Source organism: Mustela putorius, unplaced genomic scaffold (genome assembly GCF_011764305.1).
Source record: "Mustela putorius furo isolate JIRA1106 unplaced genomic scaffold, ASM1176430v1.1 tig00537295_pilon_pilon_pilon, whole genome shotgun sequence".
Taxonomy (NCBI): Eukaryota; Metazoa; Chordata; class Mammalia; order Carnivora; family Mustelidae; genus Mustela; species Mustela putorius.
In genome coordinates, this window is record NW_025422433.1 from 145,213 (window position 1) to 172,712 (window position 27,500).

The 27,500-nt window shown below is 59.7% G+C and overlaps 2 protein-coding genes and 1 long non-coding RNA gene across 6 annotated transcripts; 2 read left to right on the forward strand and 1 right to left on the reverse strand.

The window, feature by feature from the left end:
* Window positions 1–6,348: 6,348 nt before the first annotated feature.
* TRIM40 (tripartite motif containing 40) lies at window positions 6,349–18,083 on the forward strand. 3 transcript variants are annotated; one of them, XM_004781863.3, is made up of 6 exons: window positions 6,349–6,680; window positions 8,361–8,582; window positions 9,601–10,772; window positions 16,367–16,519; window positions 16,785–16,807; window positions 16,975–18,083. In XM_004781863.3, the coding sequence occupies exons 3-6, from the start codon at window positions 10,041–10,043 to the stop codon at window positions 17,123–17,125; spliced, it is 1,059 nt and encodes a 352-aa protein (XP_004781920.2). In that variant the 5' UTR covers window positions 6,349–6,680; window positions 8,361–8,582; window positions 9,601–10,040; the 3' UTR covers window positions 17,126–18,083. The 3 variants fall into 3 exon arrangements, with proteins under 3 accessions (XP_004781920.2, XP_044929871.1, XP_044929872.1); XM_045073936.1 differs by having other exon boundaries at window positions 16,788–16,807; XM_045073937.1 differs by having other exon boundaries at window positions 16,788–17,107.
* Window positions 18,084–18,742: 659 nt separating this feature from the next.
* LOC101689322 (tripartite motif-containing protein 10) lies at window positions 18,743–26,526 on the reverse strand. 2 transcript variants are annotated; one of them, XR_001177641.2, is made up of 9 exons: window positions 26,242–26,526; window positions 25,531–26,036; window positions 24,323–24,418; window positions 23,608–23,838; window positions 22,998–23,020; window positions 22,625–22,740; window positions 21,552–21,584; window positions 19,970–20,601; window positions 18,743–19,796 (listed from the first exon to the last, which is right to left on the reverse strand). XR_001177641.2 is itself a non-coding variant. In XM_013050664.2 (8 exons), exons 2-8 carry the CDS (start codon window positions 25,972–25,974, stop codon window positions 20,084–20,086), a joined length of 1,461 nt encoding a protein of 486 aa, XP_012906118.1. In that variant the 5' UTR covers window positions 25,975–26,036; window positions 26,242–26,526; the 3' UTR covers window positions 18,743–20,083. The 2 variants fall into 2 exon arrangements, 1 of the variants encoding a protein (XP_012906118.1); XM_013050664.2 differs by having other exon boundaries at window positions 18,743–20,601.
* On the forward strand, window positions 22,126–24,722 carry LOC123390245. The gene is made up of 4 exons (XR_006604893.1): window positions 22,126–22,514; window positions 23,363–23,437; window positions 23,650–23,790; window positions 24,425–24,722. It is a non-coding gene; the product is annotated as an uncharacterized LOC123390245 (long non-coding RNA).
* Window positions 26,527–27,500: the final 974 nt, after the last annotated feature.

The window sequence follows — 27,500 nt, forward strand, 5'->3', positions numbered from 1 at the left end:
GTTTGAGCCCCATGTTCGGTGTAGAGATTGTTAAAAAAAAAAAAAAAAAAAAAAAGAATGGCCTTTGATCAGAGGCTTCTGACCCTGGCCTTGGGTAAAAAGGTGAATGTCCAAGGGCTCTGAACTTTTCCCGCAGAAAAGAAACTCTATTCTCGTCTACGGGATAGTTACTTCAGTCTTCCAATCTTCCAAGATTTCCTTCTTTTAGTTGTGGTAAAAATGTTCTTAGTCATGTTTTTAACTTGTCAAAAAAAAAGACATTTTATTGGTTTTAGACGAAGACAGAAAAGAAGCTGTTAAAATGGACAGTTTTTCTGTCTATCTGCTTTCCTGGTGGCTTCACAGGGGCCCCCGACACCCCTTCTTTAGCTGCACAGGCCCCGTCTGCGGGGACAAGGCTGTCAGTCTCCTGCCAGGCAGCCCTGCGCTCACCGGCATCCCAGCGAGCGGACCATGTGCGGCGCCGTGGGACCTCGGCTGGCTGTTGCCATGAGTCCACGGTGCGCACGGGGACGCGGCGTCGTCCTGCCCGAAGCTGAATCCCAGGCAGGCTTCCCCTCTAAGACTGGGAGAGTCCAGGCTCCCATGACCACGTCTCTCCATCTTGCTGTCCTCGGAACCCACCCCGGCTCCTGGGGCAAGATATTGATTCTTGTTGCTATGTTAACTGAGGATTTTATAGAGGCCTTTGTGCTGAAGTGACAAAGATCTTCAGGCTGCCTCGTTAACTGAAAATACAACGCTCAGGGTGCAAAATTTTGCTAGTAAAAGGGAGAAACACAAATAATATACTTGATTTACTGCTAAAGAAACACTGGAAGGACACACAGAAAACAAGAGAGTTTCCCGTGTGGCAGGGATGGGGTCGTGGCCGAGGGGTGAGTAGAGGCGGGGTGCTTGTAAATCCTCTCAACGGACATTTTTTTATGTCTTAATTATTGAACTAAGTGAATTTAAGTGTGAGGCATCTGGGAGACTCAGTCAGTCAAGCGTCTGCCTTTCGCACAGGTAGTGATCCCAGCGTCCTGGGATCACGTTCCAGTCAGAATCTCGGTCCTGGAATCGAGTTCAGGTCATGATCTTGGGGTCCTGGGATCAAGTTCATCCCATGATCCCAGAGTGCTGGGCTTGAGTCCCGCATCGGGCTCCCTGCTCAGCAAGGAGTCTGCTTCTCTCTCTCCCTCTGCCCCTCCCCACCTCGTGCTCTCTCTCAAATAATAAAATCTTTAAAAAAGTGTGTAAGTGTATAACTCTTTAAACATTAAATTACATCAGGGGTCCCTGGGTGGCTCAGTGGGTTGAGCGACTTCTTCCGCTCAGGGCATGATCCTGGAGTCTGGGGTGGAGTCCCTCATCAGGCTCCCTGCTCGCAGGGGTCTGCTTCTCCCCCTGCCTTCCCCCTCTTACGCTCTTTCACTCTCTCTCAAATAAATGAAATCTTTTTTTAAAAAATGGAATTACATCATAAGAATGATATTACTATTTTATTTTCTGGCTCTGTCACTTTGTTGTGAAGGAAGCCAGTCGGGAAGCAGGGAGCTGCTCTCTCCAGATGCCGAGATCTTCCCACTTCCTGGGCTCACCCTGAGCCACCGAGCCCACCAGAATCCATTCCCATGACTTCAGGACTTTGGGGCTCCACACTGTGTCAGTCTTTTAAAAAGATTTTTCTCCAATTCTGCTCTGCCACTTGTTATAATTCCTGGCTGTCTGCCACGTGTTCCCAGCTCGACTTTGATTTCCCGGAGTGTAGCATCAGCACGTTTGCCGCTCGGTCTGTGTCCAGCAGCCCAGATTTCTGAAGCCCCCGTGGTCCCATCCTGTTAGTCCTGCTCTCTTCTCCCTCTGGAGCCCACTTATCTCTGCTTGTGAGCGAGATATTTGGAAAAGTATATGAAAAGTCATTCAAAGCCTACAATGATGTTAAGTTTCTTCCCAGGAAGATTTTCGTTTTTAACACAAGCCAAGAGTCACCTTAAACAAGGTCAGCACGACATTTAGGGGCCTGGGACTTCATTTCTAGCTCCTTTAAAGGCTGCCCGAAATACAGCTTGGGATCTCAGCAGCCTGCAGCAATCAGCAAATGTCCCCAGACAGAAGCAACCCCAGGGGCCAGGCTCCCCTCTACAGCACCCTTTCCTCTCCCGAATTTTAATTTTTCAGACACTTCAAAAATATTTTATCCAGACTTTTTAGTTGTCTTCACTTGCAGGAAGTCGCAATTCCTCAGCGCACCGGTGGAGACGGAAACCCCTCTGACCCAGGCTCTGGTTTCCCCGGGGGCTGGCTTCAGAACACCTGCTTGTCTTTGCTTCCCTTAGCAGGCCAGTCTTGAGCTCGCACACAGCCCCCCGCACCCCGAATCTTGCGTCCAGAAGAGCTGGGGTCGGATCAGCCCTCCTGACCAGGCTCAGGACCAGGAAGCCCGTGGGCGCGCAGGTGGGGGCCCCCGGATTCTAGCTCCGTGCAGCACCGGCATCAGGAGCAGCGCTGTGACTTTAGGGCCCCTGATAGGTCTCAGTTTGCAGACCAGGATGTGACAGGAGGTTGGAGCGGAGTCCGCTCTAGAGGCAGAAAGAGGAGCCAAACAGAAAACGCCCCGTGGTGCTAATGATGCATTAAAAACCTGTAAGCGAGCAAAGATTTCGGCGGCCTCCGCTTCTGGACACTGCTTCTTCCGTCCACTGGTTTGGGCTGAACCGCTCCGAGAGCTTTTGCTAAGTGGACTGGGGCAGGGTGTTGGAAGGGCTGAGGGTCCCGCCGCGAACCTGCTCCGAGGCGGTTTTCCGAGGCTGCCTCTCTGCGGGAAAGCCGGTGTTGATCTTTGCCAGAGTCCATTACGGGGCTGGCCTTGGTGACCAGCCTTTCAGGACGCGGGGGGCGCGCCGCTCCATCTGTACGATGGAGACGGCAGCTCCGGGCAGGGCCGGGTGCGCAGGGCCGGGTGCGCAGGGCCGGGTGCGCAGGGCCGGGTGCGCAGGGCCGGCGCGCAGGGCCGGGCGCGCAGGGCCGGGTGCGCGGGTCCGACGGGCCAGGCGGGCCGGGCGGGGTGGGCGCGGACACTCGGGGCACTGTCCCCTGGGCGGCGGCTCCGCGGCGGAGGGTGGCTGCGTGTGGGGGCCGAGTGGCCCCGGTCGGGGGACTGTCTGTCGTTGGGTGACGGCGGTCGGAGGCCGTTAGGAACGTTGGGGTGCTTGGGCGCGGGCGGCCGGTGGGCGTGCTCGGGAAGGAGCCAGGCGTGCGCCCCCGCGCCTGGGGGACTCCGGGCGTTGTAAAAAATCAACGGATTGGGGGCGATCCCGATACTGTTGCCCCACTTTCGATGCAGGGGAGCCCTGCCTGGAAGTCGGAGGCCGCGCGGGTGGACGGAAAAGGCCCGAACGCGGGCTCCTGAGGGCGGGGCGCTGGGCTCCCTGGCGGGGCGCGCACCCCGCTTTGCACCCGGCGCGGCCGCTAACTGCCGCTGCGCCCCGCCTGCCGCGTCACGTACCTGCCGCTGCCCGCACCTGCTGTGGTCGGCTCAGGGTCCCCAGACTGCCCGGGCCGGAGGACTGGGGGCGGCCCCAGGTTGGTGGGGCTTGAAGCAGACGCACTGCTAGACCCCCGTCAGGAAAGAGGACTGGGCTCCCTGGCTGGCCCAGGGGAGAGAGCGTGTGACCCTTGATCTCAGGGGTGAGTTCAAGTCCCGCAAAATAAAATGGAAAAAAATAAAAAGATAAAAGGATCTCAAAATGAGAAAATGTAAACGAGCCAAAGGGAACATTTACTTGTAACGATGACGAATTAAAAATGTTAAAAAGCTGGGGCGCCTGGGTGGCTCAGTGGGTTAAAGCCTCTGCCTTCGGCTCAGGTCATGATCCCAGGGTCCTGGGATGGAGCCCCGCATCGGGCTCTCTGAGTCTGCTTCCTCCTCTCTCTCTGCCTGCCTCTCTGCCTACTTGTGATCTCTGTCTCTCAAATAAATAAATAAAATCTTTTAAAAAAATGTTAAAAAGCTGACCACAAACACCAAAACAACCACATATTTTTAACTGTCTGACCACTTGTATATTTTCCCTCTATTTTTAGCTTAGTACCTTTTGATTCCATCTTTATTTGACGGGAATTTTTAAATACATTTTCTCCGACAGGAGTGAATAAATTGGTATTTCCTCTAGCATGGTTAACAGGCTTTCAAATGGAAAGTTTAGAAAAGTTAATTTCAGCTTTATAGTGATTATTGGTAATGTCGATTTTCAGTATTGTTAACTTGGGGAAAACTTCTGTCAAGAGATTCTTACATGAGTTCTATGATTTCAGGGCATTTCAAGTTTTCTTGGGCAGTGACAAACCTTAAATTGCTGAAGGTCATCGATGTGTTTATTTTTAATTCCTTGTTGCAAAAGTGTTTTATGAGTTCTAGATTCTTTGTGGATGCCAGTATTTCATGCTAAAGCAACATGAAATTTTAAAAATTTCGGTGTGCTTGTAGGTTTATTCTTCTTCCTCAATTGATTTTCAATTGATTTTCAAGGGCTCTAGGAGTGTCTTCTTCTAGTTAAAAATTTATCTCCTCCTCAGCTGTTGATTTGGGTTTGATCTTTTGTTCACTTTCTGATATCAGAACAACTTCTGTTGATTTCATACAAAAATATGTGAAATGTAATTTTATTTTATGCTGTAGATAATTGTATAGAGTAATACAAACAGGGATAGATATATTCCTGAAGAAGGGAAGGTCCACTTTGACCAGACACCGATGGCCTGAATCGTGCACTTTCAGTCGACCGTGTCTAGGCTGGGGAGGATGTGCCGGCTCGGGGAGGCACACGACATAGTTTTACCATGACGCATCCACTGGGCCCGGCGCTTCTGCCCCGAAGTCGGCTGAGTGGTGTCAGTGGACGGCAGAGGTGTTCCTTAAAGCCCTTTCTACACAAAGACACCCAGCAAGAACTGATGAACCCCCATATCTCAGCACCGCCAAACCACGTAAGCCTCTGTTTCTCTCCCGCTGGATCGCCCCCCAAAATGCCACCTGACACAAAGGAAAAGAAATAGAAGACATGGCAATCTGCACTGTGGTTCTAATATGTTCTGCACGTTGCATAAACGAGCGGGACCATATGGACACGTGGCTGGGGTACATCGCGGGGTGGGGCTTGGGAAGGGCCAGTGGGAATGAGGAGCTTGGTGGAGGATCGTCCCGTGTGCTCCCCCGCTGTGCACCCTGGCCGCCACACTGCCCGCCCTCACCCGCCTCACCTCCCAACACTGCATGCCTCCCTCCATGAAGTCTGGAACTGGAGGTTCACAAGGTCCCCAGTTCCAGAGAAGGGGCTAATTGCGTAGTTCTATCCTTTGTTTGAAACAGGTGTTTCCAACCCAAGGCTGACAGTCAGCACCCCTACCCCCTGCACACAGGTGCCCCTGGGGCGTTCAGCTCTTCCTACAACCGTGACTGTCAAAGTATCCACGAAGGCTGGTCTGTCTGGGATTCTCGGGAGCAGCTACTCCGCATGTTCTTTTATTCCACCAGCTTCAGCTAATTTTATTTATTTTTAACTTAAATTCAGTTAAATTAACACGCAGTGTATTATGGGTCTCACAGGTAGAGGTCAGTCTTTCATCAGTTGCGTGTATCTTCAAGGGCCTGTCACCACTCATGCTCTGCTTCGTGCCCATCCCCCGGTCACCCCACCCCGCCCCTCTGTGACCCTCGGTTTGGTTCCCAGAGTCCAGCGTCTCTCATGGTCCGTCTCCCTCTCTGAGTTCCCCCTTCAGTTTTCCCTCCTCCCCCTGTGGTCCTCCCGCTGTGCATGTGCTCCACACGAGTGGGTCCTCCCGCTGTGCATGTGCTCCACACGAGTGGGATCACACGGAGTTTAGGACTCCAGGACCCTTTAACCACCTGGAGGAGGACCCTCGCCTTCCCTTCAGGCCGTGGCCTCCGTGCCGTCGGGTAGAATCCCGGGGCCTCCAGGAGACCAGCTTTCGCCACGGTCCTGAGGTATCCCCTGAGTCGCGCGGCTGCAGTTCCTGCGCCCCTGACCTTCCGTTTCCTAATTCCAGAGCAGAACACTTGAGGCTCCGTTCTCACTTCTTTGACATTTTACCCGCGAGCCTCCTGCCTTGGCCCCCGGCTCTGGCCGCCCTGCCGGCTGTCTCTCCCGGGCCGGACCCTTCTTCTGCTTGGCTTGCACGGCTGTGTGCCCCTCCTCCTCCCCAAACCTACACACTGAGTTAACGTGCCTCAGCCGGGAATCTCTTGCCCTGAGGAATTACAATGCCAGCTTTAAAGCTATCCTTTTTATTTTCTTTATTTTTTAGTTAAGTTTTTAATTTTATTTATTTTTAAAGTAGGCTGCGCACCCAGCATGGAGCCCACGTGGGGCTCGAACTCAGGATCCTGAGATCATGACCTGAGCCGAGATCAAGAGTTGGATGCTCCAAGGACTGAGCCGCCCAGGCGCCCCATCACCTATTTTCAACCATCCCCACCTCTGGAAACCATCCTTCTTGAAAGGAACGTCACAGCGCCCCTGGGTCTGGGCAGCGTGGAGCGTGGTCCCCTCCAGAGAGGTGCGCAGATCTGCGTCCTGTGTTGGGACAGCACCAATTGCCTCTCACAGAGAGACGGGGCCCCGCACGGCTGAAGGACCCCTCCTTCATCTGTGCCAGACTAGGGGGCAGGGAACCAGGTAAGAATAATTCAGAAGCTACCTTGAATTTGGGGTGCTGATGATGTCTCCAAGGGGCAGGAGGAAGGATCTGGCTGGCTCTGGGGCTCAGGGAGGCCACGGCCCCGTGTCAGCGCCACTGCCAAGGGACAGAGGGGACGGCTGGCTGTGGCCTTTACCCCAACGTCCCGGCAAGGGGAGCTGTCCTTCCAGGGGCGGCCACAGCGGGGGAAAGGGAACCTAGGGGCCAGCAGAGAAGGCAGTTTCCAGTGTGGGACTCCCAATGAGGGAACGTTTCTGAGTGGTCAGTTTGGAGGCAGGCTGAGGACACGTCCCGAGGATTCCCGGTTAGGATTTAATTGGAGACTTTCAGAAGGAGCATTTGAGATGCCCACCCCTGTGTTAGCTAGAGGAGAGCGTGCAAAGAAGGGGAGACTTAATCCCATCGCTCAGGGAGCGAGGCAGGAGCTGAAGTCGTGGGTTGGCGGTGGCAAAGGTCCCAGGGTGGTAAGTGAGGTGGTGGGGCAGCAAGGGGGGGCGCCCCCCCCGCACCCCTGAGTGCAGATCAGAGGGGATCTGGGCTCGGAGCTGCTCCTGGACGGGCCTGGGGCCGGGTCTCCGCCGGCCGTCCTCCGGGGAGGCAGCGGTCACGCGGTGGACAGCCTGCCCTGCTGTCGGCGGGGCCCCCGAGGGTGAGCAGGAAACCGGCCAGCGGGGCTCACACTAACGTGAGGAGTTCAGAGCGGCCGCAAGGCGGACGCGGGCCTTCCCTCCCAGCGAGGCGGCAACCGGGGGTCCAAGCAGGCGGAAACGGGGCAAATCACCCAAGGCGACTCCTGACTGCAATATGTTACAGCAGCTCAACTCGCTCAAGACCTCCCGGAGCACGCGCTCTGTGCGAGGCTACGCTGCGGCCGTGGGGCGGGGGATAATCGCACCCTCCACTTCCAGCTGTGACGCGTGGTCGCCTGTCAGGGGACATGGGCCCGGAACAGGAGCTCTCCAGCTCTGGAGTGAGGATCTGAGTCACACTCTTCCTTTTTTTTTAAGATTTTGTTTATTTGAGAAAAAAGAAAGATTTTGTTTATTTGAGAGAGAGGGAGAGAGAGAGCGCACCCAAGCAGGGCAAGGGACAGAGGGAGAAGCAGACTCCAGACGGAGGAGGGAGCCGGACGCAGGACTTGGTCCCAGGACCCTGGGGTCATGACCTGAGCCGGATGCTTCACCTACTGGGCCACCAGGAGTCCTGACACCCAGACGTTTTGCTGAGTCTAGAATCTGATCATTCTAGCCCCTGATGGTCCCTCTTCTAAAATACTAAAATACTTAAGTAATGGTTTAAACTTTGTCCCAGGTTAAAATGTGCAGATGGGGGTCCCCGGGAAAAGTCCCCACCCTGTCTTCTCATCGTCCGGACGTTTGATTTCAGTGTCACTTTAATGGGGTTTTCTTCGTGTGAGCGAGATTGAGCATCGTTTATGAGGTAGAGATATTCTGTGGTTCTTCTATGAAGCGTCCACGTACACTGCCCAGTTTTCCCACCGACAGCTAATACTGCTTGTGTATTCGGAGGCTCCCTGTGTCTCCCTGTGTTGGCAAAGCAGCCGTCTGAATTTGACGAGCGTTGTAAACATGTTTGTTTTTACAGCTTGATTTGATCATTTGTCTCTTGATGTTGTGATGGTGGCTTTTTTTCCACAGAGAGATTGAAGATGTTTCTTACTGACACAGACTGGACAAGAATGTTATTTAGTCTCTGGTGTGTGACATGCGCCGTCTGGAGGACAGTCACCGTCTGCCACCATGCAGTGCCATCGAGGTGTCACTGGCCGAGCTCCCTCCATGCACGTCTTTCTGAATGGGGTCGACTCTGTCTTTCCCTGCATGATGTCCATGCCGACATGTTCTTGAGCTGGTGTGAAGGTGGGTAGGGCGGACGCCTGCCTTGTAGTCTTTCAGTTAGCCAGTGGGAAACCCAAGAATAGGACCGAGTGACTCTACACACGGCCGGACGGTGTCAGGTGCTGTTCTGCCCCCGTCTGTCCAGAATCCAGCTACTGATGTCCGGTCCACTTACCAAGCGTCTGCTGAGCTCTGAGATGGGACGTCCTGGGCGAGGAAGCATGTGGTCAGCGCGACACATGTTGGGATCTGGGTCCCGGCTCTCCGTGTTCCCTGTGTGGCCGTGGGCAGGCTCCCCACCTGGCATCATGAAACAGGACAGGAACGTGGCAGGGTCAAGGGCTAGAGACAGGAACAGATGCGGGCAGAGGAGCTCGGGTCCGGGCCGGGGTTGCTGATTTCAGGAGGCAAAATCCCAGGTCTACCACGGTTCAGAGGGAGGTGCTGGACCGAGCAAGTCACGGAGCTGAAGGGGCTCCGTACTGGGTGTTCCGGGGGGATGGGGAGAAGCGGGGTGCACACAGCCCCCAAGCGGATGAGTTTGGGGAGGCAGCTCTGCGGGGACTGGCATGGAGGTGGAGAGGGGGAAGCCGCACGACGAGGTGGTGCGGACACTGAGAAGGACGCCAACTCACTCATGCGACGAGGGGAAGTCAGGGACCTGGGCTTGGGGACAGTGACTGGCTGCGGCCGGGGAGGGGGGGACAGGGAGGGGCCGTGGAGTGAGGCCCTCCCAAGTACCTCACGTTTCCAGCCTCTTCCTGTTATTGAAAGATTTTATTATTTAGTCACTTCTCCACTCCATGTGGGGTTTGGACTCAGGGCCCAGAGTCACAGCCAGCAACAGAGCCATCACGGCGGGTGTCAGGGACGCCTGGGGTCAGGGCGGGGGTCAGCCCCAGGACAGTGGGCGGGGCCGTCCCGGGTCGCATGGAGAGGCAGCTTCCGTGTGACACCCGACAGGGGCTGCGCAGGTGGGGCTTTGGGGACTTGGCTCTCGCTTGCGTCCTGTTTACACCGAGACCTTCTCCCTCCCCAGGTGCAAACCAGCCACACCTTCCCCAGCCAACGTTCACCTCACTCAGTGCCCTAGACCCCACCCCGGTGGCGGTTGGGGCTTCACCTTTCCCCGGCAGTCCCGAGTTTCCAGGAAGGAGGGGCCCCTCCCCTCTGCCCCAGGGCGCCGGACTCGCGCCGGGGAGAGCCTTCACGGAAGGCCTTCTGCCTGGACAGCCCAGAGGACGGCCTGGAGGGGCAGCACGAGGGGAGGCGAGTGGTCTGGAGAAGTGGCAGTGAGAATGTTTAAGGCAAGGGCGGCCGTCTTGGGCTCCTCTTTGGAGACGCTCTGAAAGGAAGGAAGAGGCGCTCGGACTTTGCCCGGCCGGGGTTGGCTCTACACGCCCTGTCCTCTTTCTCTTTCGTGCTTTGATCGTGGAATCCGTGTTGCCCAGGAAAGGACACTGACCGAGAGGGAGAGACATGGATGCCGATGGCCGCAGCCACACGCTGCCACCGTGGCCCCCAGGCTCCTGCAGTCCCGGGTGGGCGAGGATGCCTGAAAATATCCCCTACTCTCCGCTGCCCACCCGTCGGAGACAGTCAGCTTTGAGGCTGAGGATGTCTTGCCTTCCGGGCACTCTGAGCTCTGCAAATACAGAAGGCTCTGGAGAGGACAACAGAAGTGGCTGCGAACCGTCTGCTGGCGCCCCACGCGGGACAGATCAAGAGAGGTTTTCAGAGGCTGGAGGGTGTGCGTCGGGGCCCAGCAGAGACCTCCGCCAGGTGCAGACCCATGGGGTGCATGACTGGGCCGCGGCCCTGGTCGCAGACAATGGGCAGTTGTCGGACCCCGGGGGGCCGAGCCATGCCTCCTCTGCTGCCCATGGACTGTCCCCCTCCATCAGGGCCTTCTTGTCCCGGTGGTCTGTGCACAGGCCCCTCCAGAACCACACAGGAGAAGGGGGGGCTGTGGACAGGACCGCCTGGGCCATGGTGCCTCCGTGGAAGGACCTCGAGGGAGAGCGCGTCTGCCCCACCTGCCAGCAGCCCCTGCGGGGGGCCCTGAGCTCGGAGGGCACACCCCTCTTCTATCCCGACCCCCTGCTTCTGCCCACTGCCGAGGCCTCGGCCTCCGGAGTCCTCTGCCGCCCCCTGCACCGGCAGCCCTGTTCCGAGGAGGTTCTGGGAGACGGCGTGGTCGGCCTCTGCGAGGTAAGGCCCCCTCCTGCCCCACGGGGTAATGCCCCCTCCTGCCCCGCCCCCGCACACGCTTGGAAACTCAGCGCTTCTCCGACCTTCCGCTTCCCCTGCTTCGAACCCTCATCAGACTCTGCCCCACAGCGGGTGCCCCAGTGTCCGTCTGCTGACGGGATCTAGGAGTGGCAGTGCGTGAGGCGCTGCGTCCCAGGCTGCGTGAGAGGCCCTCAGTTTGCTCATCAGGGGGATGGGCGTGGGCCTGAGGACAGGCAGCTCTTCCAGGACCAGACCCTAGGGTCCCCTGCTTGATACAACTAGACGTTCGGTGAGAAGTGGGATCAGCTTTTGCATATGCTGGTGAGGACCCGGCTGTCTACGTGTATTTCATGAGACTTTGGAACTATGGTCTTTAAGTTGAATTCCGGCGTAGTGAGCTCGCAGTGCAACATAGCTCAGGTATACATCACCTCCCTGCGGGACCCCTGTCCCCCAGCAGCCGCCTGCCCTCCCCCTCCCCGCCCCTCTGGTGGCCGTCAGGGTGTGCTCTGGAGTTAGAGGCTGTTCTGTGGTTCTCTCTCTCTCTCTCTCTCCTTTGCTGGTTCGTTTTGTTTCTTCAATATCACACATGAGTGAAACCAGATGGTATTTGTCGATCCCGCCAATGTACTGAAGCCTGGAAATGGGTACACGATTCTCTCTTTCCCTCTTCCTTTGCCTGCCTGCCTGCCTTCCTGCTTACAGTGGTTATTTTTATCTTAATTTTTATCATAAAAGTTACACGCTCTTGGTAATACATTCAGTCAACACTGTAAGGAACGAGCTCGAAATGAGAATCTTGCTGCTTCCCGGAGGTAAGCATGGGTAGGTTTCTGCATCTCCCTCTTTCAGAACACTGTGAACGCCCTCTGGAAACGCCCCACACCCACCTAGCCCAAGGATTCTCCATTTGTTGGGTAGCTCCTTCTTGTCATCTAAAAGTACACCGTGGACATTTACCCATTTTCCCATCAGTGTGTCTAGATGGATTCTTACGAATTCTTCAGCCACCGCATGGCCCTCTGTGAGGGCGCCACGAGCAGCAGACGTGGGGTTATTTCAAGGTTATTGTTTTGTTTTGAGATCGCATAGACTGTCTGGGTGACGATCCTTCAACACATGTTCTAGAGGACTTGGGGTCTCCCAGAGAATACTTTGGGGGCAGTGTGAGGTACCTTCCAAGTTCAGATTGGTTTTTCCCGACCTTTTTATTGAATAATCCAGAGTGGCCCCGCGGATTTGGATCCCAGCCTTGTAATCTGCTGTGTCGGCACATACGCTTGTCTACTTTCTTGACTCCTGTTCTTCTGTTTCTTTCTTTCTTTCTTTCTTTTAAGATTTTATTTATTTATTTCACAGACAGAGATCCCAAGTAGGCCCAGAGAGAGGGGGAAGCAGGCTCCCTGCTAAGCTGAGAGCCCTATTCGGGGCTCGATCCCAGGACCCTGAGATCATGACCTGAGCCGAAGGCAGAGGCTTTAACCCACTGAGCCACCCAGGTGGCCCATCCTTCTGTTTATTTCTGCCTGTGTGCCTGGCCAGTCGGAACGCACACCTTTGCACCGTGTGTTAATGTTGGCTGAGTCTCAGGACCCTCCCAGTCCTCTTACGTGTTAGATTTTTTGTGGATATCCACTATGTTTATTTTGCCCCTTGGCTTTAAGATTGTCGTTACAGACCTGCCCACCCTTCAGCCCCAATCCAGTTAGTATTCGATTGGGTGGAAAATGGACATATTTTCACCAGGGTTTCATTCTGTTCAGTATGAAAGGTGAGTATTCAAAATCTTCATTTAGATATTGACTCTTTGAGGATGTGTTATGGTATAGGATGAGGAGGGGGAGTCCGGATCGGAGGGGACGATGGGCAGGTGGAGATATGATCTAGAAAGCCAGGGAGGCCGGCTCTCTCCGTGCAGGGCCCGGGGACAGGTGTCCCACAGCCGAAGAGGCCGGCACAATCACGGCGAGGCTTCTCCAGCTCTGCTCTGTGTGGGACGCTGCGCAGTCTCGAAGGAAGCCCAGAGGTGATTCAGAATCCTCGTCCTCAGGTCCGCTTTAAATAGGACAGGAAGACTAAAATAAGTAACAATGTTCGTTCCCTTGCAAAAGACCCCAGTAAGCTCCTGGAGTGTGTTAGGAAAGACCGTGTTTGCTGGCAAAGGACGGACAGGCAGGCGCTGTCCCTGCTGCCGGGCTTCTGCCGCAGAGGGAGGGAGACCAGCCAGGCTCTGAGATGGGAGTCACAGTGGCCCGTGGGGGGGTGGCGGGGGGGCCTCGGGGAGCCAGTGGCGCCCGGCGGGGACCTAGCAGAGAAGCTGGCCAGTTGGGGACCGAGGAAGAGCGAGGGTGCACACAGACCCAGTCCCGAGAAGCCTGTCACATCCGAGGAGTTTGTGATGACAGCCGTCGGCAGGATACACCGCCTGGGAATGGAGGGACCCGAGGGGCCTCCCGAGTTTCCGGGGCAAGAACCTGGGTGGAAATGGAAGGCAGAGCAGGTCTGAAGGGGGCGTCACTTCATTTAGGACACGTTGAGTCCACGTTGGGGCACATTTAGGGTCCTAGACATGCGGCAGGATGAGACGTGTGGATCTCCACAGAGAGCCTGGGGTAGGATCCCTAGAATCCAGCCACGGGATCCCCTGCATAAAGGTGTCTCCATCCAAGGAGATAGATGTAATGTCCTCCGGACTGAGTCTAGAGAGGACCAGGACAAGGAAGGGTGGGCGGGGGTGGGGATGGGGAGGGACATGGGGACAGTCCCCTCAGAGAAGAGGAGGCCCGAAAAGAGGCCGTCCAGATGGATTTCATTCCCAGAGCTCTCCGGACCTGGAGGGAGCAGCTTCCGAAGAGAAGCCAGCCCGTGGCTGGGCTGTGCCGGGGCCCTGAGGACGCGGGGCCTGGAAGGTGGCCGGGAGGGCGGACAAAGAGCCGGCCGGGGACCCAGGTGAGGCCTCTGGCTGCTGGGCGTCTCTGCCGGCCTCCGGCCTCTGACCTCCGGTCCTCCGCAGACCCCTGCGGTGAGGAAGAGCTTCCCAAGTGGTGTCCTCCGAGCGCCACGTCTCCCTGTGCACTTCTCCCTGAGCGAAGCAGTAAGTTCTGAGAGTCTGCCAGGGAAAATGAGGCCAAAAGATGACAAAAATTAGAAAACACTCCTAATAAACAGCCAGCAGCTGCGACAAAATCTCCGGAAAATATTTTCCTGACCCTGCGGGAGGGACCTAATGCATGAAACCGCCGCTCTCCAGCGAGCCTCCCGTGCTTCTCTTCGGCCCACACCTGCCCTCCTGGGCTTGCTGGGTTTTCCACGTAATCACCGTCCGTCTCCCCCCAGGGCAACCTTTGCGCGTCTGTGTTGGGTTCTTATTTGTAGAGGGTTTGGTAGAACATATGCTGCCTCGCGTGCTTACGGGCTGAGTGAACACGACACGACCGTAGGCCTCTCCTGTTTCCTGCTCTTCCTGCCTGCCGCGCTGCGCTTGCACGTTCCCAGGAGCAGATGGACGGGACCCCCGCTCTCTGTGGCACGGCGGTGCTGCCGCGAGCCTCTTAGCCCCAACTGAGGAAGGGCCCCCCCGGGGCACCGACCCAGAGACAGGATCCGAGGCTCCCTGAGGCGGGCACACCCTGGGGGCCCAGCCCGGGCGCCCGTGGCCAGCCTGCGGGTCAGACGGACCTTCCCGTCACCCAGCGTTACGGGGTGTGAGATCTGTGTTAGTCTGACGGGCATCAAACAAGGTTTCGATGCCGTGTAACCGTCCGTTTCCGAGGTCCCTGGTGAGCTGGGCGTCTGTTCACGCGCACGAGAGCCCTTCGCGCGCCCTCTTCTGTGAATCAACGACTGATGTTCTTCGCAAACCTTCTCTCGGGTTCCTGTCCTCGTCCTGATGCGCCAGCTTCCCTTTCTACATCCCACAGCTGAGTCTCCTGTTGGTTTCGGACCCTGGGCGGTCCTCTCTCAACCTGGCATTTCGCTATTAATTTTGTGCACGGTGTCGTCACCAAGCCGCAATAGTGAATGTTGATGAGGGTTTGTTTTCAGACGCCACAGGTCACGACTGATTCTCTAACGATATTTTCTGCTGACGTTGCCAGGTTACCTTCACGCTGGGGTCTTCCTTCCGTCGAGAGCCGTCTTCCCGTTTGGACGCAGGAAGGTCTTCTCTGCGTCGGGAGTCAGTTTTCACGACGTGGTCTTCTCCAGACCCTGTCCGTTCTCTCACCAATGATGTCCTACTTTCCTTTCTGACCTCCTTGTGACCTGGGTCTGTCCCCGAGCTCTCACTTCTCCCACGTTCTGTGGGATCTTGTCCGCAGGACTGTGCCGTGTCCCCAGTGCGGCTTCGTGGGCCTGTCACCCCGCAGGGGAGCCAGCACCTGTAGCTGATCCCACCTGGGGCTGCCCTTGGGGACACCCCCTTACCGTGCACGTAAACCATGAAATCCTGTGTCTGTGGCAGCACCAGCTTCGTTTAGCTTTGCTTCCCTGAAAGCAGACTGTTCAGGGCACTGAAACCCTTTACTGTATCCACAGCTTCAGAGGGTACCCAGGGACCCAGGGAGACACTGATCTGAGACTGAGAGAAGCTGTCCTTCCTGGGGCTGTGGGGCTGCGAGCCACGAGGCTTGTGTCCAGGAAGGGGAAGGGGTGCCCGGGACTGTGCGGCTCCGCGGGGTCAGTCCGCTGAGCTGGCGTACTGTGCCAGTGGTCACGGCGGTCCACACGCAGCGTTTGGGTGTTGGGAGGAAACACCCCGGAGTCCAGGGAGAAAGTCCTGCGACTCTGTCATTTTCCGTAGTTACGCCTCTGCCTTTGCTTTCCCGTCGTCCTCCATCTGGTGAGCTCCGTGCCCCTGACCCCAAGCACCATGCATTCAGTTTTTGGCAGAACTGTCCCATACCAGGTCGCGTGATCAGGCCCTCCCACCACCCAGGCCCCAGGCGGATAGACCACTGTGTGTCTCTCTAGGAATTGCTCACCAACAGATTGGGGAGGTTGCTGAGACACAGGAGAGAGCTCTGCCGGCTCAGGGCACAGGAGGGCAGAAACCTCCAGCCGGGCTGGGGGGAGGCGCAGGGTCCCGGGAGGGGCCGCCTGCGAGGGTCCTGGCGGCCGGTTGCTGGGCTCTGACCCCTGTGTGTCTGGAACAGCCTGATGGGTGTGTCGGGAGGGGTCCTGGGGGCCAGGAGCTGGGTGCTGGGTTCGGCCCCGGGGTCCACTGGCCCAGGGACTCGGCTCCAGTCCAGCCATGTGCTCCTAGTGGGGTTTAGACACGCGGCGGAGGCCAGTCCCACTCACCGGCTCCCAGGCACCGTCAGGGCCCGCAAGCTGCTCATCCCCGGAAAACACAAACCGCAGGCCTTTGTCCCTGTGGGGGGACCAGTCTGTCCCTCTTGGCTATGTGCACCGGACAGGTGGGCAGCGCCAGGCCGGTGATGGACGACACGCCTGTACGGTGGGCTCTGCTGATGGCGTGAGGGGGGGGGGCGCTGGTGTTGCCTCGGGAGGGCCCAAAGGCCCAGGGGTGAGGGGCCCCCACGAAACTGAGTCTCTGGGGATCCATCCCACAGGTTCCGGTGGAGGCTGAGCGGGAGAGCCTGCAGCAGGAAGCCCCCCTCGGGCCGCGGCCAGACCAGCCCGAGAACAGGCCGCTCCTGCTGGACGACATGCTGGTCCTGGTGGCCCTGTGCCTGCAGGACTTGAAGCTCAGAGAGTTCATGAAGGTGAGCAGAACTCTGGAGAAGGCCTGGGCGCCCACCTGCTGCAGGTGTGGACGGCGAGGATGGAGACCGTGCTCCTCCTCCGTGGCGGGGGTCCCTGCTGGCCATGGTGACAGAGCCCTGCTTCCTGGTGACACGTGGGGCAGAGCAGGGGGCCAGGAGGGGCCCCTGGGATCTGCGAGGCCTGGGACGGGCCGGAGGGGTTGGAGGTGGCAGAAGCGGGGTGCCCAGCCCACACTGACTGACTCTCTCTCGCTCTCTATGCTAGCAGGTCGGCGACTTCCTGGACAGGTAGGGACCGTCCCGTCCCCCTTGTGCGCCCACACATCCACACCACAGACATGTGCCTGCGCTTGGCCTCCCCGGGGTCTGGCGGGGTCCCTGCCCCGCCGCCTCGGGCCGCCCTGCAGCACGCCGGGGCCGAGGCAGCAGGACGGCTGAGGTTTCCTGGTTTCTAGGAACACTCCGCAGAACGGAGAGGGCCTGCAGCAGAAGAGGATGCTGAGCCCCCTGCTGCCCTCCTGCGTGGCTGCCACCAGCTGTTTCCTGGACCGCCCAGGCTCACCCCAACCCCCACCCCCGCCTCCCAACTCCCCCTCCTTCTGCTAGGCCAGTCCCCCAGGAGGCTGGCCCAGGAGGTTCTGGGCCCCCGCATCTCCCGAGCAGGACCCCCTGGGCTCGTCCCCGCCAGTCGGACCAGATGCCTGAGCCTCCTTCCTGAGACTTGCTCACGCTCGCAGCTGACCCCGCACATGTCAGGCCTGAGGCCGCCATGCTGCCCGCGAGCAGACGGCAGGGCCTGCGTCTCCCCATGTCGTGCTAGGGCAGGAGCGCCCAGTCCCCCACATGCGCTCCAGGGCTCCATGACCCCTTCCCATGAGCAGGACTGTGGCTGGACTGCGCGACTACAAAGGGCATGGAGTGTCCCTCTGGTTGCTGCGCTACCCTGTGTGGTCATGGCAGGCAGGACTCCTCGGACACCGTCCACGCTGGGCCGATGAAGCACGAGGGCCGGGCCAGGGACCCGCAGGCGGCCACTCGACTGGCCACAGCCTCTGGCCCTCGGCCCACAGGGAGCAGGGCCCTCAGGCCGGGCTGCAAAAGCATGAGTTCTGCCTACGGTGTGAGCCCATCCCAGGCACTCGGACCCCGACACCGGGACGGCGGTCCCCGCTCCTGCCCGCAGCAGCATCCTGCTGGCCCAGACACTCGGACGCCGGACGCCGACGGTGGTCCCCGGCCGGACTTGGACCCGAACCCCCACGTCCGCATGTGCGACGAGTCTTGTGCGCCCTTGCCCTTGGCTCTGCGGGAACCTGGCCGGGGGCTCAGCCGCACGGGCCTCGTTCTGTCACGTGCATGGTGGGGCTGCTCCCGCGGGCACCAGCGCACGGGTGTCGGGAGGATTAAATGAGGGAACACCTAGAACACTCCGCGTGCTGCGAGCTCTCCCTCTGAGCCTGGCCCCTCCCCACCGGCCATGGCTTCCCCGTGAGGCCTGGCTGTGGCGGAAAACCCCTTTTCCTCCTTCACCCGTCAGTTCTAACAAAGCTCTTCTTTGGAACGATCTCTGTCTTGGTGAATGAAGGTGCTGCTACTGGGGCGGGGGGTGGGGACAAGAGCCTCAGGGGAACCCACGGCTGACAAGACAGGCTGCAGCCCTCCCACGGGGCCTGGAGAGGGTGACAGCCAGGAAGGCGGCTCAGACCCGAGCTCTTGTGGGGCAGGCGGGGACCCTGAGGGCCGGTCCAGGACAAGCAGGCTCCCACAGCTGCCCCGAGTCACCGAGTCACCAGCAGTTGCGTTTCTCAGCGAGGGGAACAGATGCAGGCTCTTTGTGGGGAGTGTGGCCGTGTGAGCTAGCTCCCCGGGACCTGCCCACCCCACAGTGGTTCAGGCCCGTGGGCCAGATGGGTGCTCCGGCCCTCACTGCGTGACCTTGGTTGCACACACCTCACCCCGCCCGTGAGACGGGACTCCTCAGGGGCAGCTTCAGGGACATACTGCACACCATCCTCTCGCAGCTGCGGACCGGCCACTCGTGTCTTACCAGGCCTGCCAACACCAACAGAAACACAGGCCAGTTTTCAGTGGACCCCAGGTGTGGGGCTTCGGGCATGTATTACCATCACTGAGAGACTTACACGCATCTACAGATTTGAATATAACGTTTTCTGGGAATATATATATATATTTTAATATTTATCTATTTGACAGAGAGACAGCAAGAGAGGGAACACAGCAGGGGCCGTGGGAAGGGGAGAAGCAGGCTTCCCGCCGGTCGAAGGCAGACGCTTAACTCACCAAGCCACCCAGGTGCCCCTTCCCCAAATATATTTTATAGACATTGTGAACGTGCCCAGAGGATGCGCTCAGCCCCGTGCAGCCGCCGCTCCTGGGCCCACGTGTCCTCTGCCTGCGCCCCATGAAGGACAAGCAGACCCCCAGGCACGGGCCTTGGCCTGCACGGGCTCCCAGGTGGGGAGGTGACCCCACTTCAGTTTGTGTTTAAGGAGAGCCAACAGTGCTGACGAGGTTGGCAGGGAGCGACAGGTTTGCACAGAGTGGAAGACGAGCCCCAGACCACAGAGGGCGTGAGAACCATGCTCTGCACACAGCCTCTCACGTCCCCCTGACCCCGGCCCCGGGGCGGCTGACGTCCCTCCCTTTCCATGCTCCCGACCCTGGCTCTCTCCCTTCCCCACGCTGACCCCTGGACACCAGTGAGTCCAGGCCTGGAGCCTCGTCGGCGCTGCTGCCGGTGCCCCCTGCGGGGAATCCGCAGCCTTGTGCGCGGGCGCGTCTCTGCCCCACAGCGCAGCTCTCTGGGCCTCATCCTGCCCACCAGCCCGTTCTCGAGCCCAGACTGTGACGGCCGCCGTAAGGGACAGTGTGGGCCGCCGGTTACCACGTCCAGCCTTGCACCTCAGCTGACGTGTGTCGGGGCCAGGAGGCCGCGGGCAGGGGCAGGGTCCGGTCACCCAGCGTCCGAGGGCTGCGGGGCCAGCCAGTCCGGCCTCTGCCGACCTTCTCCCTCCCCGGGCGCAGCGTCTACAGCACTCCTTCCCAGGAAGCCTTCCGGCCAGGCCGGGCCCCCTGCCCCGCACTCTCCCCCTGCCCCCGCTGTGACGTCCTCTTGCCGCCTCTGTCTGGTCTGTGAGCTCCTGCAGATGCCAGACTTTTGTCATTTTCACAGCAGCAGTGGCCCCATCCTGCCTGGCTCACCGGGAGCACCCAAGAGATGCTTCCCGCAGGCGCACATATACGAACCCTCGTTTCTCTGGAAGAAGACAGATGAGGAGAGGCGCCTTGTCCCGGATCACACAGAGTAGCCACAGGCTGGTCTCCAGCCCCGTCTCTGGGCCCCAGCCCAGGACTCCTGTGTCCCTGGAGCCCCAGGCCGGCCACGGGTGTCAAGGAACAGGCCTGAACAGCACATGGGGGGCCACCCACCTTGTCCTCCAAGTCCTCGCCCTGCCGGACTTCCACCCCATCCCCCGGGAGCTGTCGTGGGTGGCGTTGGCACCGTCCTCCAGGGAGCTGGTCCCGGCAGAGGGTGACCGCCTCTCAGGAGCTCACGGAGAAGCTGGACCCTCGGCCCCAGAGCCCAAAGAAGGGAAAGACCTTGTGGGTGAAGGAGGCTGTGAAGGTGTAGATGGGCTCCTGGCTGACCGCGTTGGCGAAGGTCACCCAGCCCACCTCGTAGTCCAGGGACACGCGCACCTGCCGGGGCTGCTCCTGCAGCGCCAGCCGCGTGGGGAAGGAGCCCAGCGCCGACACGAAGCCCCAGGCCAGCCTCACGGCCCACACGCCCTCCTCCGGCCGCAGCCGCAGCTCCCCCTTCCGCCTCACGGCCTCGCTCACCACGCCCACCGTGCAGCTGCCCCCGTGCGCCAGGTCCACCTTCACCAGCCACGTGTGTCTCCCCGCCGTGAAGCCGCCGAGGGCCAGGACACAGGTGGCCCGGTCAAAGCGCTGGGGGCTGTCTGGCGAGCTCTGCCACTTGTAGGAGAACTGCGCGCGCCGCCGGTCCTCAGATACGAGGAGCTTGGGGTGGGCGGTCTGGGGGTCCAGGCAGATGTCCGCTGCAGAGGACAGAGACGGCAGCGCCTGTGTAGCACCTGCAGGAGCGGTTAACGCCCCGCCCCCGCCTGCTGGTGTCATTCTCCGTGTCCCCGGGTCTGCGGCACGCGTGTCTCCCAGAACCATGCAGGAGTCCCGCTGCTCCGACTTCCCCGCAGACCCCCCGGGACAGAGGCCGGGCTTTGAGCAGCCCGGCCGGTGACGGGGCGTGCTCCGCCTGCTCACAGACGCCCGGGCTCCACCCCCGCCGTCCTCGGCTTGTGCCAGCCTCGGAGGGCAGCCCTGTCCCTGCCAACGCGTGGCCTCCCGAGGCGGTGCCTGCCCTGCTGCCGCCGGCCCCCACCCCTCCTGCCTCCGAGACCTCCAGGGCCGAGAGGACCTCGGCTCCGTCCCGAGGGCAGGCCCACTCCTGGTCTGCCCCCCGCAAGCGCTCGGGCTCGCCTGAAGCTTATTCCCGCTGCCTCCGTGATTTTAGATCCGTCCGAGTCAGAGGGCGCTTCCCAGCATGAAACACAGCACGGACCCTGCACAGTGTGGCCCGCAGGTGGGACGGTTCTAGATGCAGGTGTGGCCGTGGGCCCAGCAGCACGAGGCGCCGGGTCTCTGGCCGACAGGTGCCTTGGGTGGCTCCTGCGGGGGCTGCCTTCCCGCTAACCGTGCTGTTAAATTCCACGGAGACCGAGTGCGCTCTCCAGTGACTCCAAACCCAGATCAGAGTCCCCTCGCCCAGGAAGCCCTTCTTGATGACCCTGGTCCGGCTGGTGTGACCTTTGTCCCCGCCCGGCAGGTGCAGAGGAGAACACGCGCTTCTTGATGGTGTGTGTGTGTGTGTGCACGTGTGTGTGTGTGTGCACACGTGTGTGCGTGCGGGCGGGGGACTCCGGGGCGCCTGGCAGGGGCCCGATGACCCACGGCTTCCCCGCCCCCGCCCATCCTGGCGCAGGCCGCCTACCTGGCTCAGAATCCAGCTCACAGCACAGCTTCTCTGTGAAGAGGAACAAACCAGGATGAGCTCTCGTTGGTCTCGTGAAACCACACCCCGCTCAGTGGTGAGGAGACTGGCCCCAGCGCGGGGGGCACGGGACAGGGACAGCAGACGGACCCCCAGACCCGTGCTTCTGAACATCAGCGTCTGGAGAAGCAGCGACAGCGTGCGTCTGACTCTGGGGTCTGGGGGCGGCCGCCTGGCCCTGGGGCGCTGTGTCTGCCTTGAGCAGCCTCTCACGTGGGGCAGAGCACGTGCCCCAGAGACATCGATCAGAAGAACGGGTAAAGGGGCGAACTGAGTTCTCACTCTCCTGGGAAATTTTTGGAACGAAGGTCAGATCTGATTAGAGGACGACGTCCCTCACGGCCTGGCCGCGGGCGTGCTGGCTGCCGGGTTCCAGTGTGGGCCCATCCAGCGGGCGTTGCTGTGGGCAGGCCACATGGAAAAGGGCAGCATCATCCCCTGACGTCAGGGACAGGGCGCTGCCAGAGCCGCACACCTGAGTCACGCCCGGCATCACACCCGTTCCCACCAGCACGGCCTGTTCCAGGAACACGGGCCCAGTCCCCACGGGGGCCTCGAGCGCCGGCCAGACCGGGGGGAGGGGGGACGCGAGAGAGTCAGCAGCCCCACGGCACGAAGAAACACTCTGCCTGGTTATTAATTAGCCGTGTTCATCATCAGAAACTTACCATGTATGACAAGTGCCTCTGCAGACTTTTTAAATTATCAAAAATGACGGGTTTGTTAATCATTATTTTTTATATTGTTCAAGGTCAGCAGATCAGATTTACTTGTGTAATTGTTTTTCAGACCAGTTAATTTTTTTCCAGAGATCCTCATCTCTATTACTGCTCTCCAGTGTTACGTTATCCCGACCGGCAGATTTTACCAACACGTGCAAGGAAGCCAGGAAAGCCCCGGAAGGTACGGGCCAAAGGGCGCTCAAGCCTTGGGCAGTGGTGGAGTGTGGGGGGCGTTCCCAGTCCCTGGCTTCATGGACCCCCGTGCCCGGGGGAACCCTGGGGTCCTCTTACCCAGAAACATCTCCATCTCCCTCCTCAGTGGGACAGCCTGCTGGGGGAAGTCCCGAATCCTCTGGCCCAGCTCAGGGGACACAGCCTCTGGTTTCCGGCACTTTCTGGTTTCACATCTAGGGGCACGGAAAGAGTGGGGTGTCTCCAGACTCGGCTGGCCACCTGCGAACCGGGCACAGGGGAAGCAGGTCCCACAGGCAGGCACACTTCCTCGGGGACGCACTCCACTGCCCACCGCTGGGCAGCTGCACGTGCAAAGGCCCGTGTGTGTGTGAAGTTGTGCCATTGACGGGACAAGGCTGTGGGCATGCAAGAGTCAGGCGTGTGACGCCGTGTATGCACGCCCGCGGGAGACGAGGGAACGGCAGCTTACCTTATCAGAGTACTTCTGATGTCCTAGGAGAAAGAGGGGAGGGCAGGAGTTCAGACAAACTCCATGTTGCCACAGAGGAAAAGCACCCAAGATCCTGCAGCCGCTGAGTTCTGGGGCTAGTGAGGCGTCCGGGGTCACAGAGCAGCCCTCTGATCCCACGCAACCACACAGCAGAGGGACCTGGCAGCCTGCTGGAGGCCAAGGCCCCTGCTCTCAGTCCCGTAAACCAGGAGTGTGGCCCCCAATCACGCTGCCCATCTGATGCCTCGCTGGGCCCCCCCGCTATCTCGGGAAGAGCTTCCTGAGTGCTGGGTGGCCCCACAGCACCCCCGGCCTCGGAAACAGCACGGGACATGTCTTTGCAGAGCATGAGATGCTTTTCAAACTGCTCGTTTCCACTGCATCTTCCTGTTGGAATCTCACAGTACCCCGAGAGGCAGGTAAGGAAAGGGCCCCCCAGTTCGATGGACATGGGACAGTGAGAAGCCAGGATGCAGAGTGACCAGGGTCTGTGTGGGCAGCCGGCGCTGGAATTCAGGACCTCTCTTGCCCTCAGGGTGAAGGGGAGGGCGCGGGAAGTCAGAGGCGGCTGCGGGTGGGGGGGTCTCACCGTCAGCAGCTCCCGGGCAGGCCTCCCGTTCTTCTCCTCCAGCTCCGAGATCAGGCTGCTGAACCGGCAGATCTCCTCGCTGACCAGGACGTCGAACGCGTCCCGTTGCCTCAGGATGTCCCCATCCAGCTTCTCCAGCTGGGCCAGGAGGACGCTCTGCTGCTCCTCCAGGAACTGGCTCAGGTGTGCAAACTCGAAGACCACTTTCTGTCTCCTGGTGGCGACCTGACACTGACGGGGCAGGGGGGAGGCTGGGAGGGTGATGCCTCCTCCTCTCCCTCCCTTTCCTTCTCTTTCCTCCGGCCCAGATCCACGGCTTCCTCCTTGGGTGGAGAATGGGAACCCCTGCCCCAGGTCCCTCCTGCTGGGCGGTTTCTGGGACCTGCCCCTTCCGTTGGGGCTTCTAGAAGCCTAGCCGGGGAGGGGGTGGGACAGCCTGCCTCCTGCCTCTCACAGGGCACGCTCTCCCCTCAGCACAAGGCTGTGTCCTGTGCCGAATCGCCTTTGGTCCTTACAGCCTCAAAGCAGGTCTGGGAGGTCCTGCCGACTCCTACTCCCACCTCACGCCGAGCAGAGATGCGCTCGTTCCAGTGGGCGTCCGCTAGAGTGGCCACTAGAGTGACCTCCCAGCCCCCGTGCTACGTGGCCTTGGCTTCAGGGGGCCACTGGATCCCGGTGGGGGGGGGACAAGATCCAGGAGCAGACGGAGACCTACCAGGAGGACTTGGATCCTTTCGTTTTCTCTCGACTGGATTCTTTGAATCTCCTCTCTCTCTTTTCTTAGACACTCAAGACACTTCTGTATTTGTTCCTGCAGAGAGAAAGTATGTAGCACGTTACACAGAAGCAATGACTGGTGAAGAGGACATGACCCGACGGAGGGGGCACCCCCTGGCTGACGACACCTGTGTCCCAACTGTCCGCAGCATCTGGCTCTCTCCAGGCCCTTTCCTTCTCGCTGTGTTCTCCAGGAACCTCTCCCCGTGCCAACACAGCCCATGACTCAGTTTCCCCATCTGAGGCTGGCAGTCTTCAGCTTAAAAACCCTAATTTGTTGGGGTGCCTGGGTGGCTCAGTGGGTTAAGCCTCTGCCTTCGGCTCAGGTCATGATCTCAGGGTCCTGGGATCGAGCCCCGCATCGGGCTCTCTGCTCAGCGGGGAGCCTGCTTCCTCCTCTCTCTCTGCCTGCCCCTCTGCCTGCTTGTGATCTCTGTCTGTCAAATAAATAAATAAAGTCTTTAAAAAGCAACAACCCTAATTTGTTTTGTGTCTGGTAAGCGAGGCCTGGGATCTGTCCCAAGCCTGATATGCCCTTCTTGAACGTGTTCCGACTTGCTCGCATCTCTGTCCGAGGGAACGCGTACACACAGTCGCTTGTTGTGAATAGAACCCGTTTTCTGTGTCTGATTCCAGACGGGAGAAGACACTTGGATAATATAAAAATAGCCGACACACGGCTGTAAAAACGGCTTGGTCTGGAGTAGAGTAGGAACAGGTTCACACACACAAACATCCACGTAGGGACGCTGAGGAAGACAGATGATGCTCTCCCGTCACGCCGGTGAGCTCGTGGACACAGACACGCCGTGGGTGACGGGGAGGACCGCGCACCCGAGTGCGCCCCTGCACGCAAACACTGGTTTATTCACCACACGAGCACACAGGCCTCCCTGCCCACAGCACATGCATGTCCGTGCACATCACACTGTCGGCACAATCGTCCCCCAAGCGCAGACACCCTCAGACGTGCGGGGCGGACCCCCGTGGCCACCCAAACAGTCCACGCGCCCTTGTTGCGTCCCGGAAACTGTGGCCGCAGGTGAGCAACACGGAACGTGCTGCAGCACGCCGGGGGCTCCTGCCCGAGGGAGGCCAGGGAGAGGGAGGCAGGCTGTGCCCCGGACCCCCGCGTGCCCTTCCTACCCTGTAGGGCCCTGCTGCCTCGTCCAGGAAGCGCACGGTGTGGGCCCGGTGCTCCCAGGCCTCCCGGCACACCACGCACAGCTGCGTCTCATCGTCCTCACAGAAGAAGTAGATCTTCTCCCCGTGCTCCCTGCAGAGGTCCTCTGCCTCCGAGTCCGGCGAAGACACCAGCTTGAGGTGTTCGATGCTCTCCACCACGCTGGCCAACTGCCAGTTGGGCCGGAAGCTCCCCGGGCGGAAGGGCTCCTTGCAGAGGGGGCAGGGGAGGGCCTCCCCGTGGAGGGCCTCCCCGGGGTCTGTGCCTGGGATCTCGCAGTAGCGTGTGAGGCAGCCCCGGCAGAAGTTGTGGCCACAGTCGATGGTGACCGGCTCCCTCAGGGTGCCCTGGCAGATGGGGCAGTTGACCTCGTCCGCCAGGCTGGTCACGGAGGCGGCTGCGGCCATGGACCCGCTGTGCCTGCTGGCACCTCAAGGTCACTCTCTGTGCGGGGCTGAGCTGGAAGGATCTGGGAAAACAGCAAGATCACACACTCGTCCTCACACGGCCAGACACGGCCACGTCGTAGATACGCACAGACGCCCCGGTGGTTGTGGACGCGCAGGCACACACACAGACATGCGCGCACACACAGACACACACTCACCTGTGCACACGGACGCGCGCACGCACAGACATGCACACACACGCGCCCCCAAGGACAAGGCACCCACCTGATGCCGAGGTCCTCTTGTCCTCCTCCCAAAGGAGCAGACGCCCCCACTCCAGGAGAGGGAGGAAGGAGGGGCCTGCATTCCAGAGCCGTCCTCAGGCACTGTCTGGGCTGCAGCCCACAGCCCAGGGCGTGGCGTCTGACCTGTCCCTGCACCCGCGCTGGCCGTATCTTCGTCGTCCACAGCTGGCAGAGATAGTCCTTGTTTGGGGTGGGAGGCGGACCGGGTTGGGGACCGGAGAGGCCACACCAGCCTCCTGCGGTAGGACCAGCTGCCCCCAGGGAGATACGGTATCGGCCGGCCCAGCGAGTGGGAGGGCACAGATAAGCTGGCTGCGCTCAGAGACACGCCCCCGGCCTGCGGCGGCTTCCACAGAGGCGAGAGTCAGCCCTGAGTGGGGAGCAGGAAGGAAACTGGCAACCACCGGCACTCGTTCAGGACCCACCGCTCACGCCGGTGTCTGTCCGCGGGGCGCCTGGAGCCCCCCGCCGCTCTGGAGTGAGCCTGGCACTGCGACCGCAGGGGCCCCGCGTATGCGTGGGGAGGTGTGGGCCTCCATCTGTGCTCAGATCTGAGCGTCCCAGAGCTGTGCCCCCACACAAACACCACGGGAGCCACCGGTGCAATTCAAGTTTCCACCTGGCCGTATTTTATTTTATTTTATTTTATTTTCTGGAAAGAGAGAAGAAGGGGCCTGGCCGTATTTTAAAAAGGGCAGTTAATTTTAGTATTTTATTTAGCCCCCAATACAATCATTTCCACGTGTGACCAGTCTAAGAATGAGGAAAGAGGTATTTTCCGTCCCTTCTAACAGGTGTATCATTTGGCGAGCTGCGCATCTTCGCTGGGACCCGCTGCATTCTCGTGCTCCGTGGCGGCGCGGAGCTGCGGGCTCTGGGAGGGCGGGGGCGGGTGGCTGCCCCACCCCCCGGGAGGGCCAGGGCGGTTGGGATGGAAATGGGGTACACACAGCAGCTCAGGGGAGAGCGAGGGAAACAGCGCAGGGCGGATGGCTAGCGTCAGAATGGGGTTCCCCTGGGTTTCATGCACTGATGCAAGGAGTGGATGGACCGTGGCCTGGACCATCAGGTGGGGGCAGCACAGGGGCTGGGGGCACGTGCCCTGAGCCAGGAGACTCGGACTGACCCCCGCATCGTAGCTCTCCAACTCTATGACCGCAGGGAAGTCGGTTCACATGCTGTCAACTGAAGGTAATCACACCTGTCCCGAAGGGCTGTTAACAACGGAAGTGGACGGTC